The sequence below is a fragment of the Zalophus californianus genome, chromosome 17, assembly GCF_009762305.2.
Source record: "Zalophus californianus isolate mZalCal1 chromosome 17, mZalCal1.pri.v2, whole genome shotgun sequence".
Taxonomy (NCBI): Eukaryota; Metazoa; Chordata; class Mammalia; order Carnivora; family Otariidae; genus Zalophus; species Zalophus californianus.
In genome coordinates, this window is record NC_045611.1 from 60,002,367 (window position 1) to 60,014,712 (window position 12,346).

The 12,346-nt window shown below is 53.6% G+C and overlaps 1 protein-coding gene across 1 annotated transcript in view; it reads left to right on the forward strand.

Moving 5' to 3' along the window:
* Positions 1-12,346, forward strand: part of LOC113936235 (zinc finger protein 569-like) — a 31,988-nt gene that overhangs the window by 3,128 nt on the left and 16,514 nt on the right. The window contains 5 exon segments of the mRNA XM_035725184.1: positions 1,086-1,161; positions 2,579-2,705; positions 3,015-3,104; positions 4,606-5,778; positions 5,781-6,398. Coding sequence (XP_035581077.1) covers positions 1,086-1,161; positions 2,579-2,705; positions 3,015-3,104; positions 4,606-5,778; positions 5,781-6,398 — 2,084 coding nt within the window.

Consider the following 12,346-nt stretch of genomic DNA (forward strand, 5'->3'; position numbering starts at 1 on the left):
GATTTAACCTCTCTCTGGCCCCCTCTCCCTACCTGTATAACAGAGTGATGATAGTACTTCTTTTTCCTTGTGTTAGGGAACTTGGCCAGAATTGCACAGCAAGCCCTTGAGAAGTTTGCGCCCTGGGGATGGCATTGAGTTGCAACACAGGCAGCTGCAGCTGCCCTCGGGGACTCGGCCTCGGCTCATGGATAGTTCCCTGTTTTAGAGGCAGGGGTCTGAGGCGCAGCCTCCAAGTATCAAAGCATAGGGCTGCTTTTTGTGGGACTCTGAGCTCAGTGACCCCCTGCCCAGCGTGGGAGCCAGGACGGGATGGAGGATGTAAAGGTGGTGTGGCTTCTGGCAGCAAGGACACCATGAGGTGTGCCTATGTTAGGTTTCACTTCACAAAGACTTTCTAAGACGTAACGCCATCCATTCTCCCAGAAGCCTGTCCTTTCTGTACCCAGGAAGAAATAGGCCCAGAGCAGGGATATGGCCAGTTAGTGGCGCACGGTGGACCTGTGGGTCCAGGGTTTCCTACTCCAGGTATTTGTCATCCTCTGGGCCACCCTGGATCCATGGTGGCTGTGTAGACCCCTTTACGAGAGTCCAGGTGGGCTGTCGCACCCCCAGACTAATCCTGGGGGGTGTGGGTCACCCCATCTGTCTATGTGGACACAGCCTTCTCCGCGGGACTCACTCTCCTGGCTGGTCAGGGGTGGGGACAAGAGTGGGAGTACTTCCGTGCAAAAGCTCAACTCAAGCATCTTACCCCTCGATGCCTCAATTTCCTTCCTGTAAAATGGGTCCGGTAGTGTGGACCCTAACTGTCCCTCACAGGGGCAGAGTGAGGATCAGGCATCATGACTGGCACATAGTAAATGTTGAGGGCTGTGGTTCTGCCGAGCCCTGGAGGGTAAGCCGGGGGGAGCGGACCCAGGGTGAGGAGGGCAGGAGGAAACACCTGGGGGAGGGTCAGGGCCCCTGGGAAAGAGTCTGGGGGCTGGCGGGGGGAGGGATGTGAGGTGAGGGGGCTTTGGGGCTTGGGTCTCGGGGGCCTGAGGGCAGATCTGGCCTCCCTCACATCCCCTCCCCTCCCCCAGCTCTTCTTTCTCAGGGGAGCATCAAGGAAGACAAGCCCAAGGCCCAAGATACTGCATTCCAGCAGATGCCTTACACGTGAGTTTCCAGAAATGCCGGCAGTCTCAGCAGGCATACTCCTTTCTATTCTTGCTTCTGTGATGCTTCTACGCCTCGCCACTGGAACGGAGCCACAGCCCCCAAGCAGCATGAGTCCTGGGGCAGGGCCCCTTCCTCTGCCCTGGCCACTCTTCTCCCTCTTCCTCTTCTTCCTTCTCCCTTCACTCAAGGGTGGGGCTTAGTGACCCTGTCAGTCTCGGGCACCTTGGAGGAAATCCCGTGCCTGACCGATCTGGGACACAGGCTCTTTATGGTCACCCTGTTTATCAGCCAATATCGAGGAAAAGGACAGAGCAGGGCCTGGCGTATGAGTGGATGGTGGTACTGAGCAGCATTTAGAAAGGTGGTTGGGGGCTTTGGGTGTTAATGGTAAATGATTACTCTGAAATTGATGGTACCTGCTGACAGGCCCTTTCTTCGTGGGGTCCCCAAGGAGACAGACACACACAGGCAGAGGGATTGTTGCCACACTTACTGGTCCCAGAGCACATGTGGCTGGTGTTGCATGTCATCACATCCTCCAAGCCTCCCCTGCCCGGCCCTAAGGGGATGCAGACCACGCAGGTATGACAGATGGCTTTGTGGGGGGCTGACGGGCCATCAGCTGTCTCTGGGGGCCCTAAAGCTGAGTGCTTTGGAAGTGATGAGGAATCCCTGTGTCTTAATCTGCTCAGGCTCTTATAGCAAAATACCATGAACTGTGGCTTAATCAACAGTTTATTCCTCACAGTTTTGGAGACTGGAAGTCCCAAGATGAGGGTGCCAGCAGGGCTGGGTTCTGCTGAAAGGCTCCTCCTGGCCCGCCGATGGACGGCCTTCTCCCTGTGTCCTCACACACTGCGCCAGGAGACGAGAGCACACGTGCTTTGGTCTCTCCCTCTTCTTTTTTTTTAAGATTTTATTTGTCAGAGCGAGAACACCTTAGCAGGGGAAGCAGCAGACAGAGGGAGAAGCCGGCTCCCGACTGAGCAAGGAGCCCGATGCGGGACTCGATCCCAGGACCCTGGGATCACGACCTGAGCCGAAGGCAGAGGCCTAACCAATGAGCCACCCGGGTGTCCCATGGTCTCTCCTTCTTCTTATGAGGGCACTAGTCCCATCTGGGGCCCCACCCTCATGACCTCATCTAAACCTAATCCCCCCAAAGGCCCCAGTTCTAAATACCTTCACACTGAGGGGTAAAGCTTTAACAGGAATTTGGAGAAGACACAATTGTTCAGGTGGACTGCAGTACCCAGTGTCAAGGTGATGATAGTGACACTCACAGTGTGAGCCACACCCCTCCCCTCATGACAATAGGGTGTTTCCCAGAACATTCACACCCTGCTGTTCCCCATGGGGCTGGCCCTGCTCAGAGAGGGCCCGTGGCTGAGCCAACGCCTGGGGGATGTTTCAGAAGCCTGTGACATTTAAGGATGTGGCCGTAGACTTCACACAGGAGGAATGGGGCCTGCTGGGCCCCACACAGAGGATCCTATACCGTGACGTGATGCTGAGGAACTACAGCAACTTGGTGTCCCTGGGTGAGGCCTTCCTGTCACCTCTTCATCCGTGTCCCGTGTGTGTGTGTGTTTCCATGTGTGCTCACACATACGTGTGCATATTTAATCCCGTGTCTTGTCACCGGTAACCCACACCCAGGTATGTCCTTGCTCTGACCTGTGTCCCCCAGGTGGGTCCCCTCTGTACAGAGTGGACACCCCACCCCACATCACCAGAGAGAGACCTCCCCCGTGCCTGGGGCACACATACTGCACTATTGGGCCTGTTGGGGCCTGGCTGCCTGTGGCAACAGCGTCAACATTTCCCTCCTACTTTCTAACTATGGGCAGGACTTCCCGATTGCAAACCAGATGTGATCTCCAAGCTGGAGCAGTGGGAAGACCCCTGGACGGTGAAGAGAGATGTCCCAAGAGGTCCAGGTGAGTGAAGCAAGGGTCTGTCAGATCCGGTGTTTTATAAAATTAATCTTCCTCCCCCCAGCTTTTCTTGAGGTATAACTGACAGATAAAAATTGTATATATTTAAAGTGTACAACATGGTATTTTGATATACATATACATTATGAAATGATCACTACTATCAAGCTAATTTATATATCCATCAGCTCACATAGTTGCAGTATTTTTTCTGTGGTGAGAACGCTTACAACCAACTCCTGTAGGAAGTTTGAGGTCTACAATACAGTATTGTAACTATAGTCACCATGCTTCAGATCTGTTTATTTCTGCTCCTGGGGCAAGGAGGAGCAATGTACATGAAACAGGGAAGAGCTAGTAGGTACAGGATCCTGAAAACCACCCTGACAGTCCTCCAGTGGTCACTTCCCCAGACCCGACAGCCACTAATCTGCCTCCTGTCTCCATGATTTGCCTGTTCTGACCTTTCGTGTAAATGAAGTTTATATAAATATGTTCATTTATTTTGCATATGGATACAGGCATACTATATGTGGTCTTTTTGTGTCTGGCTTCTACTCTCTGGGAATAGTGCTCTATGAATACTGACGTGCAGGTTTTTGTTTGAGTATCTGTTTTCCATTCTGTTGACCAGGCCCTGTTGCAGTAAGGGCGTGGTTATAAAACAACCCCAGTGGCAGCTGACAGGTAGGGTGGCTCTTGGTGGCCTTGGCCCATGCCTTTCTGTGTTCCATTCTACTACTTTCCTTCCCCACTGTGCAGAGGAGGCTTGACAGCAGGTCTGTGGTCACCATTCTTGGGAAGGCCTGGTGCAGGGTTGGCCTTTGGCTGGTGTCTGGGAACGTGGATTGGGGGAGGAATCCCACCATTCCTTAAACGATTAGGAGTGGCTCACTGCACCTAAACCATTTGTACAAACAATGGGGTTTATACTAAATGCCTGCTTTTCTTCTGGGAGTCTGGAATTTTGGTACATGCTACACAGTGGGTGCATACGTGGCCAGCCCCAGTAAAACCCTGGTCACTGAGTCTCTAACAAACTGTAGACTACACTTCATGTGTCAGAATCCGGCGCTGAAGGGGTTTGGTGCATGCTGTGTGGCTCCACTGGGAGAGGACTCTGCGCCCTGCGCCTTTTCCTTTTGTTCATTGTGCCTGGTGTCCATTTGCTCTCATCAGTCACAGCCGAGAGCATGACTCTTTGTTGAGTCCTTTTTTTTTTTTTTTTAAAGATTTTACTTATTTGACAGAGAGAGAGAGAGAGAGACAGCGAGAGAGGGAACACAAGCAGGGGGAGTGGGAGAGGGAGAAGCAGGCTTCCCGCAGAGCAGGAAGCCCCGTGCGGGGCTGGACCCTGGTCCATTCTGTCCTCGCTGCAGGGCCCCCCCTGAAAGCCGCAGGTCTGTGTTGTCCAGTCTGACTGCTGAGGTTCTGTCCATCCCCCTCAGATTGGCAGTGCACATTTAGGTTAGGGCTTTAGCATGTTTCTTTGCTTATTTTTCAGACTCAGAGCCTGGGCCCCGAGCTGCATGGCTGCCTCTAGAGAAGGGCGCTCTGCGTCAGGGGCAGATGACAGTAGGACTCACAGGGCAGGATTTCTGGCACACCATCCAGAAAGAAGTCACAGGACATGAAGGCCAGGTGGCAGACAGACAATGCCAAGCAGTGACACTCAGCCAGGGGAAGAAGAGCCCAGAGTGGAGCTTTGCAGGAACTTTCTCCTGGCACCCATTCCTCACTGAGCATCAGTGCAATCCTCCAAGGGCGCAAGCTCCCACAAGCCACGTTGGCAAAGAGGGCCTCACCTGCATTTCAGTCCTAGATCAGGGGCGCCCCTGCCAAGAAGAAAGAGTGTGTATGGAAGCCCTCAGCTCTTTTTCAGACCTTAGTCACCCACAAGGAGCTCACATCGAGGGGGACACATTGGTGTGTGGTGGGTGGGGAGATGCCTTTGGCAAGAACACATGCCTTGTGGGCTGTCAACAGATTCCCAATAAACAGAAGCCCTACACATGCGAGGAGTGTGGGAAGGCCTTTGGACAGAGCACACATCTCGTTCAACACCAGAGAACCCACACTGGTGAGAAGCCCTACACGTGCCAGGAGTGTGGACGGGCCTTCAGCAAGAACTCGTCCCTGGTTAAGCACCAGCGCATCCACACAGGTGAGAAGCCCTATGCGTGCAGCCACTGCAGCAAGCACTTCCGAGAGAACTCCTCCCTGGCCAAACACCAGCGAGTGCACACGGGCGAGAAGCCGTACACCTGTGGTGAGTGTGGGCGCGCCTTCAGCCAGAGCACTCACCTCGTGCAGCACCAGCGGATCCACACTGGGGAGAAGCCGTTTGCCTGTTGTGAGTGTGGCAGAGCCTTTGCTGACTCCTCAGCCCTCCTGGTCCACCATAGGACCCACACAGGAGAGAGGCCTTACGAGTGCCGCACGTGCTGCAAGGCGTTCAGCCTCAGCTCATCGCTGGCCGAGCACAAACGCTGCCACACAGGAGAGAAGCCATACGCATGCCGGGAGTGTGGGAAAGCCTTCAGCCAGAGCTCATCCCTCAGCAAGCACCTGAGGACACACACGGGTGAGAAGCCGTACACATGCGGGGACTGTGGCCATGCTTTCAGCCAGAGTTCCTCCCTGGCCAAACACCAGCGGGTGCACACTGGCGAGCGGCCTTCGTGTGTAGAGAATGCGGAAAGACCTTCAGCCAGGGCTCCTACCTGACCCAGCACCTCAAGATCCACAGCGGCGAGAAGCCATTCATATGCAGTGAGTGCAGGAAACCCTTCGGCGATTCTTCAGCCCTAGTCCTGCACCAACGGGTGCACACGGGTGAGCGACCCTACATGTGTGGAAAATGCGGGAAGACCTTCAGCCAGAGCAAGTTCCTCACCCAGCACGAGAGGATACACACTGGGGAGAAGCCCTTTGTGTGTGGTGACTGTGGAAGGGCCTTCCTGCAGAGCTCCTCCCTCACCCTCCACCTCAGGACACACACTGGGGAGAAGCCTTACAAGTGCAACGAGTGCGGCAAGGCTTACATCCAGATGTCGCACCTCACTGAGCATTACCGGGTGCACACAGGGGAGCGGCCCTACGTGTGCAATGTGTGCAGCAAAGCCTTCAGCCGCGGCACACACCTCATGCAGCACCAGCGTGTCCACACGGGCGCCAAGCCCTTCATATGCAGCCTGTGCCGGAAAACCTTCTGCGAGGCTGCGGCCCTCATTCTGCATCAGAGGGTTCACGCTGGACAGAAGCCCTTTGAGTGTCACAAATGTGAGAAGAACTTCAGCCAGAGCAGATCTCTGGTCCAGCATCGGAAAATTCATTCCCAGGGGACACCATGAGTGCAGCGAGTATCAGAAAACCCTCAGCAGCTGTTTGGTTCTCATCCATCAGTGAACTGGGGGTGTGCCAAACATGGCAGAGACCTGGCTGTCCTTCATCCGGCGGAGGGTCCTGTGAGTGTCAGGAACTCGGGGCCAGTGCAGAGCAGCCCCCTTGCCCATCATACACTTCTCTCTGCAGGGTCACCCGGTTGGGCGAGAAAGCCAGAGTGAGCCTTCAAGGGGAGCAACAGCCCCTCTCATTTTCCATCATATGGGTTCCCACAGATACCCACCAGGTGGTAGGAGAGATCCACAGGTGTGGGCGGTCTTCTTGGCAGGCCTGAACAGAGCTCATTTCAGTTTTTGCCAAGGCAAAAATCAAATTAAAAAAAAAAAAAGGTAAAAAGATGCTTTTTCGGGGCACCTGGGTAGCTCAGTCAGTTGAGCGTCCAGTTCTCTGTTTTGGCTCAGGTCATGATCTCAGGGTTCTGGGAATGAGCCCTGCAGCAGGGAGTCTGCTTCCCTCTGTCTCCCTCTGCCCCCACCCCCTGCTCGTGCACTCTCTCTAAAATGGGTAAATAAATCTTTAAAAATAAAAAAAGATCTTTTCAGTTGTTTGTGCCTTGTATTAACTCAAGCCTTATGGTTTTTGTTTTGTTCCTCTGCCAGAAAGTAAGGTTAATAATGCCGAACTGTGGTGTGTCACAAAGTCGCTCTTACTTTATTTGTTTGGAGAGAGAGAGCACAAGCAGGGGGAGTGGGAGAGGGAGAAAGCAGGCCTCCCGCCGAGCAGGGAACCCGATGTGGGGCTCGATCCCAGGACCCTGGGACCATGACCTGAGCCGAAGGCAGACACTTAACCATTTGAGCCACCCAGGCGCCCCAGTCGCAGTCTTTAAAAAAGACTTTGTATGTCATTCATCGGCTTTGGCGTGAGGATTCGTTAGAATCGTTGAGCCAGTGATTCCTGTAAGACCTTAGCACTTGTAAGCACTTACACACATGGTTCTTTTTCATCCTCTCAGCACCCCCGGGATGCAGATATTTTTATCCCCACTTCATAGACAAGGGGCTGACTTTTTTTTTTTTTTTAAAGGCCTACTTATTTGAGGGGGGAAGGGGTAGAAGAGAGAGAATCCCAAGCCGACTTTGTGCTGATCATGGAGCTGACGCAGGGCCCGATCTTACAACCCTGAGACCATGACCTGAGCGAGACCGAGAGACGCTTAACCGACTGAGCCACCCAGGTGTCCCAAGGAGCTGAGATTTGAGAGGTTAAGCCACTTGCCTGAGGCCCCCAGCTAGAAGCCATTCACTTTTCAGGATAAAAATACCAGAGTTAGCAGATGGAGACAGGGTGGCAACAGTCCCTCCATCCCTTTCAGCATATGCAAGGGGTATTTACTGTAAGGAGGCAGCTCTGGAACTTAATGTTCTTCTGAGACTGGGAGATGGTGGGATGATTGGGTCATGCTGAAGAAGCAGACTGAGCCATCTGGCTGACTTAGGCAAAGGCAAAAAGTAGGAGCTGGGAAGCCATTGCTCAGTCTAGATGTTGCTTACGTGCCTAGTGGAGCCATGCCTTTGTTCCATCACAGGTGTGAGCCTTTCACTTTCCCGCACAGCTTCACTCGGGTTCTCTGGCGCCATCAGGATGTGGTCTGGCCTTGAAGCCCCTGCATTCACCCAGCATAGCGCATCTTTCCAGGTTCCTTTCCAGTCATCCCTGTGTTGTCCAGGCCAGCTTGTTGGTCTCCTGTCAGCATCAGCTCCAGGGCACCTCCTCACTGGCTGAATCAGAAGCAGCCTGTCTTCCCCGCGTGTCCCCCATGGCAGTATGAACATTGTGGTGTCATTGTCCATGTCCTCGTTCAGAGCCCACTCTGGACCCAGGGCCCCTCTAGCACACACCTGTCTCATGTGCCTCTGTAGACCCATCCCCTGGCATATGGCAGGGCCAAAATTGAGAGGGAATGAGTGAGTGAACCAGTGAGACACTGAATACAGAATGACTGCAGGGGAGTCCCCAAGACCACCTTCAGGCTCAGTGACTCACTAGGACTCCTACAACTCAGAACAGGCTGAGGGTTTATTACAGTGAAAAGGATACAAATGATCTCCACAGAAGTGGAAGGCAGATAAGCTGGAATCCAGGTACAAGCTTCCATTTGCCCTCTCAGTGTAGTCGTACAGACTCCGTAGTACTCCCACTGGGAGCGACAGTACACCTGGAGTGTGGGCAGCCAGGGAAGGTGACCCAAGCCTGGTGGCATTTACTGGGGATTGGCCACATGGATGTGGAGTGCCTGCATGACTGACCCTTAGTTCCTGAGCCTCCAGCTGTCTCAGAGATAAGCCTGATACAGTGTGACTCGAGGTCCCCATCATAAATCATGCAGACTATCTCGCATAGCCTAAGGCCCCCCATAAGGAAAGACACTCTTATCAGGCACGATATTCCAAGGGCTTAGCGGTTCTCTCAGGAGCCAATCCCAAGGGCCAATCCATCCTTTACAACATGCAGTTTGGACACCCCAGGTCTACTGAGTTCTACTGTTTGCTGCACAATGACCCAGCACAGCTGGTGACCAGTGATGCCTCCTCACCCAGCCAAGTGCTACAGCTGCTACTGCGGCACCAGAGAGAGAGAAGAGGCATCAGCCAACTGGAGGCAGTCTGGGTTGGGATGATGAGGATTCTCCCAGAGGCAGAGACAGCTTGGTTTTATAGGGACAAGACTGTCTCAGGGGCTGCACCTTTCAGGAGCGCGTCCCACGTGAGCCACAGGGACCGGGCTGCGAGGCAGGAAGAACTGGGCAGCTGGTGAGTCTCTGAGGCACCACACGGCACAGACGGGGCAGGCTTGCCACAGGCCACCCACTCAGCCTCTGTAAAAACAGGGACCGTGTCTTGGCAGCAAGATGGAGAGATGAGGGAGGGATGTGACAGTGCCAGCCCTCAACATAGTTTGCTTCCATCCTGCAGGGTGGTCGGGCCCAAGAACCAGCTAAATCCAGCTCCATGGGTTTGAAGTCCGGCACTACCCAAATGCGCTCTGGGTCTTTACTCTCTGCCTCATGTTCCTTGTCTGTAAATTGGGGATGGTGACCCCCTCCCCGCAAGGACTTAACATGTTAACTTGAAGAGAAAAAGTACGTCCAGTGTGAGTGTTGTTCCACCAGGAAGCAGTTTCCGCCAGAGGCAGGTCAGTGATGGTCATCGACTGGCTGCGGTTGGGCAATGAGAAGGAAGTGCAGCCAACAGCTAGCATGAATGGCCCTGCAGGAGCCTGGCTGGCCGGGGGGAGGGGCAGCACTTGCAGGGGCACGGGCTTGCAGATGGGAAACCCCCGAGCTTTTCTGGCATCTGATGATCAGGGTGGAGGCTGGCACAGGACCACACAGGAGTACACGTAACCACAGAAGGCCCTGAGGCGATTCATTCTTCCCATAAGGCCAGACAGCCTCCAGGTTCTTTGCCCATTCCTATTGATGGCTCAGATGTGTGTGTCTCCTACCAAACATCTGTCTGCAAAGAGCTGTCTAGACACTGTGCAGAGGGCAGGGGAGCTGTGGGCACCGGCTGCAGGAGGCAGAGGCTGGGCATCCAGGCCCAGCCAGACCATCCTGGGGCAGGAGGCAAGGGGGAGTCCATGGGGCCTCAAGGCTCTCACTTACCCCTTGGGTGGTGTGCATCTGCCCTTGAACACACCCTCACGAAACATCGCATGCTCGCACACTGACAAAACACTCTCTCTGTGACCAAACTTCAGTCAGGCTCTTCTGAACAGTTTTTGATGAGGCCTCAAACTTCAAGCTCCTGTGGCCTTCATTATAGAGTCTAGCCAAGTCAGTTTAGTAAGAATCTCCCACCCTCCAAATCTGTCTACTTGGGTTCCTCATCCTCCCCCTCCCCCAGTGATGTCTGACCATCCTGGCCTGCCTTCAGCGAGAATCCTGTTAGACACCCCCTTACCCCTGAGAGGAGGGGCAGAGGCAGAGGGAGAAGCAGGCTCCCCGCGGAGCAGGGAGCCCGATGCGGGGCTCGATCCCAGGACCCTGGGACCATGACCTGAGCCGAAGGCAGACGCTTAACGACTGAGCCACCCAGGCGCCCTGAGGTGAGAGTTTCTTAACTCCACTTCTCCATGTTACAAAGTCAGGTTTATTATCTCCATGCTGTGGAGAAAGTAGAGACCCAGAGATGTAAAATCATCTGCCTGAGCAGGAGAGAGTAAGAAGCACAACTGGGAATTGAGATCAGCTAGGTCCCTCTCTGTAGCCTGTACCTCCCATTGCATCACCCTGCTCCTTAGCCAGGGTTCTCAGCCTTGCCTACACATGAGAATTTCCTGGATAAAAATCTGGATGCCCAAGCCAAACCGCAAACCGGTGAAATGTGGATCTGTGGTAGACAGAGTAATGCCTTCTCCCCACTCTAATCCCCAGAACCTGCGACTATGATACATGACAGAAGAGAATTTGCAGATGGAGAAGAGTATCCTGGGTCACCAGGTGGATACAATGTCATCACAAGATCCTTCTAAGTGAAAGAGAGAGGCAAAGAGGGCCAGTCAGAGAAGGAAATAAGACGACAGTGAAGCGGACATGAACAAGGAAAGTGGAGGAGGCAAGGAAATAGGTTTTCACCTGGAGCCTCTAGAAGGAACTGGCCCTGCCACCAGGGCGATTTTAGCCCCATGAGACCCATTTTGGACTTCTGACCTCCAGAAATGTAAGGTACTAGATTTTTGCTCTTATAAGCTACTATGTTTGTGGTAATTTGTTAGAGCAACAACAGGAAACCAATACAGCCTCTCTAGACACAAACCAGACCAGTGGAGCAGAGCCAATTGTACCTGGGTGGGGAAAAAAAACCAGGCATGATGGTTCATAGAGGTGATAAAATAGAAACCAGGAAAAATGTGGGGCTCTCTTCACTGGTAGGTGGATGGAAAGGCAAGTTCTGCTTGGAGGCAGGGAGGCAGTGATGTGAAGCTGGGCTGGGCAGAGAAGGCAGGGCTGAGAGCTGGAAAACGGGAGCCCCCAGAGATAACGCCTTCGGTGGTGCAGGAAGAGATGGTCACAGCAGAGTTGCGAAACTGGACTGACACTGCCCAGAGTGCCTGGTGCACAAAAGGGGCCCAATAAAGATGTGGTCTGTTGTTAGGATTATTGTGGGTGAGCATCTTGGGGTTGTTCCTCTGACAACAAAAGGCAGAAAACCACAAGGAGAGGCCAAGAAGACCCAAGGAGATGAGGGCAACCAGTGCCACCCACAGGCCAAAGCCCAGTTCAGTGCTTGACAGGTGGGATGGGTCTTGGCCGGGGGGCGGGGGGGTCGGAGCAAAGGGTTCCTTGGATTAGGGCCCCTGTGGTGTGTCTACCGGTGGTCAGAAAACGAAGGGGCCGTTTACACAAAATAGCAGAGCAGGCAAATCCATGGAGGCAGAAAACAGATTAAAATGGCTGTCGGAAGCTGGGGGCAGGGGGAATAGGGAGTGACTGCTCGTGGGTATGGGGTTTGTTTTTGGAGTGATAAAAACCTTCTGGAATCAGACGGTGGTGATCTTTGCACAACCTTGTGAATATAATAAAAAGTGAACTGTACACTTTAAAAGGGTGAACTTAAGGCATGTGAACTTAGCTTAAAAAGAAAAGAATTAATTTTTAAAGGGGAAGGAATATGGAAAGATGACCAGGTAAAGGGGCAAACTCTGGCAACAGGGAGGGAAGCAATGAGAGTCTGTGGGGTGTAAGATGAGGGAGGTGAGATGCCTCAGGCCTTCAGGACGATGGGAGGTAACGGGGGACGTGGAGAGAGTGTGGCCACCGGGGCTAGTCCCTGGTTTGGAGCTTCCGGTGCTGGAGCAGGTATGAACTGTAGCAGAAGGCCTTGTCACACTCACTG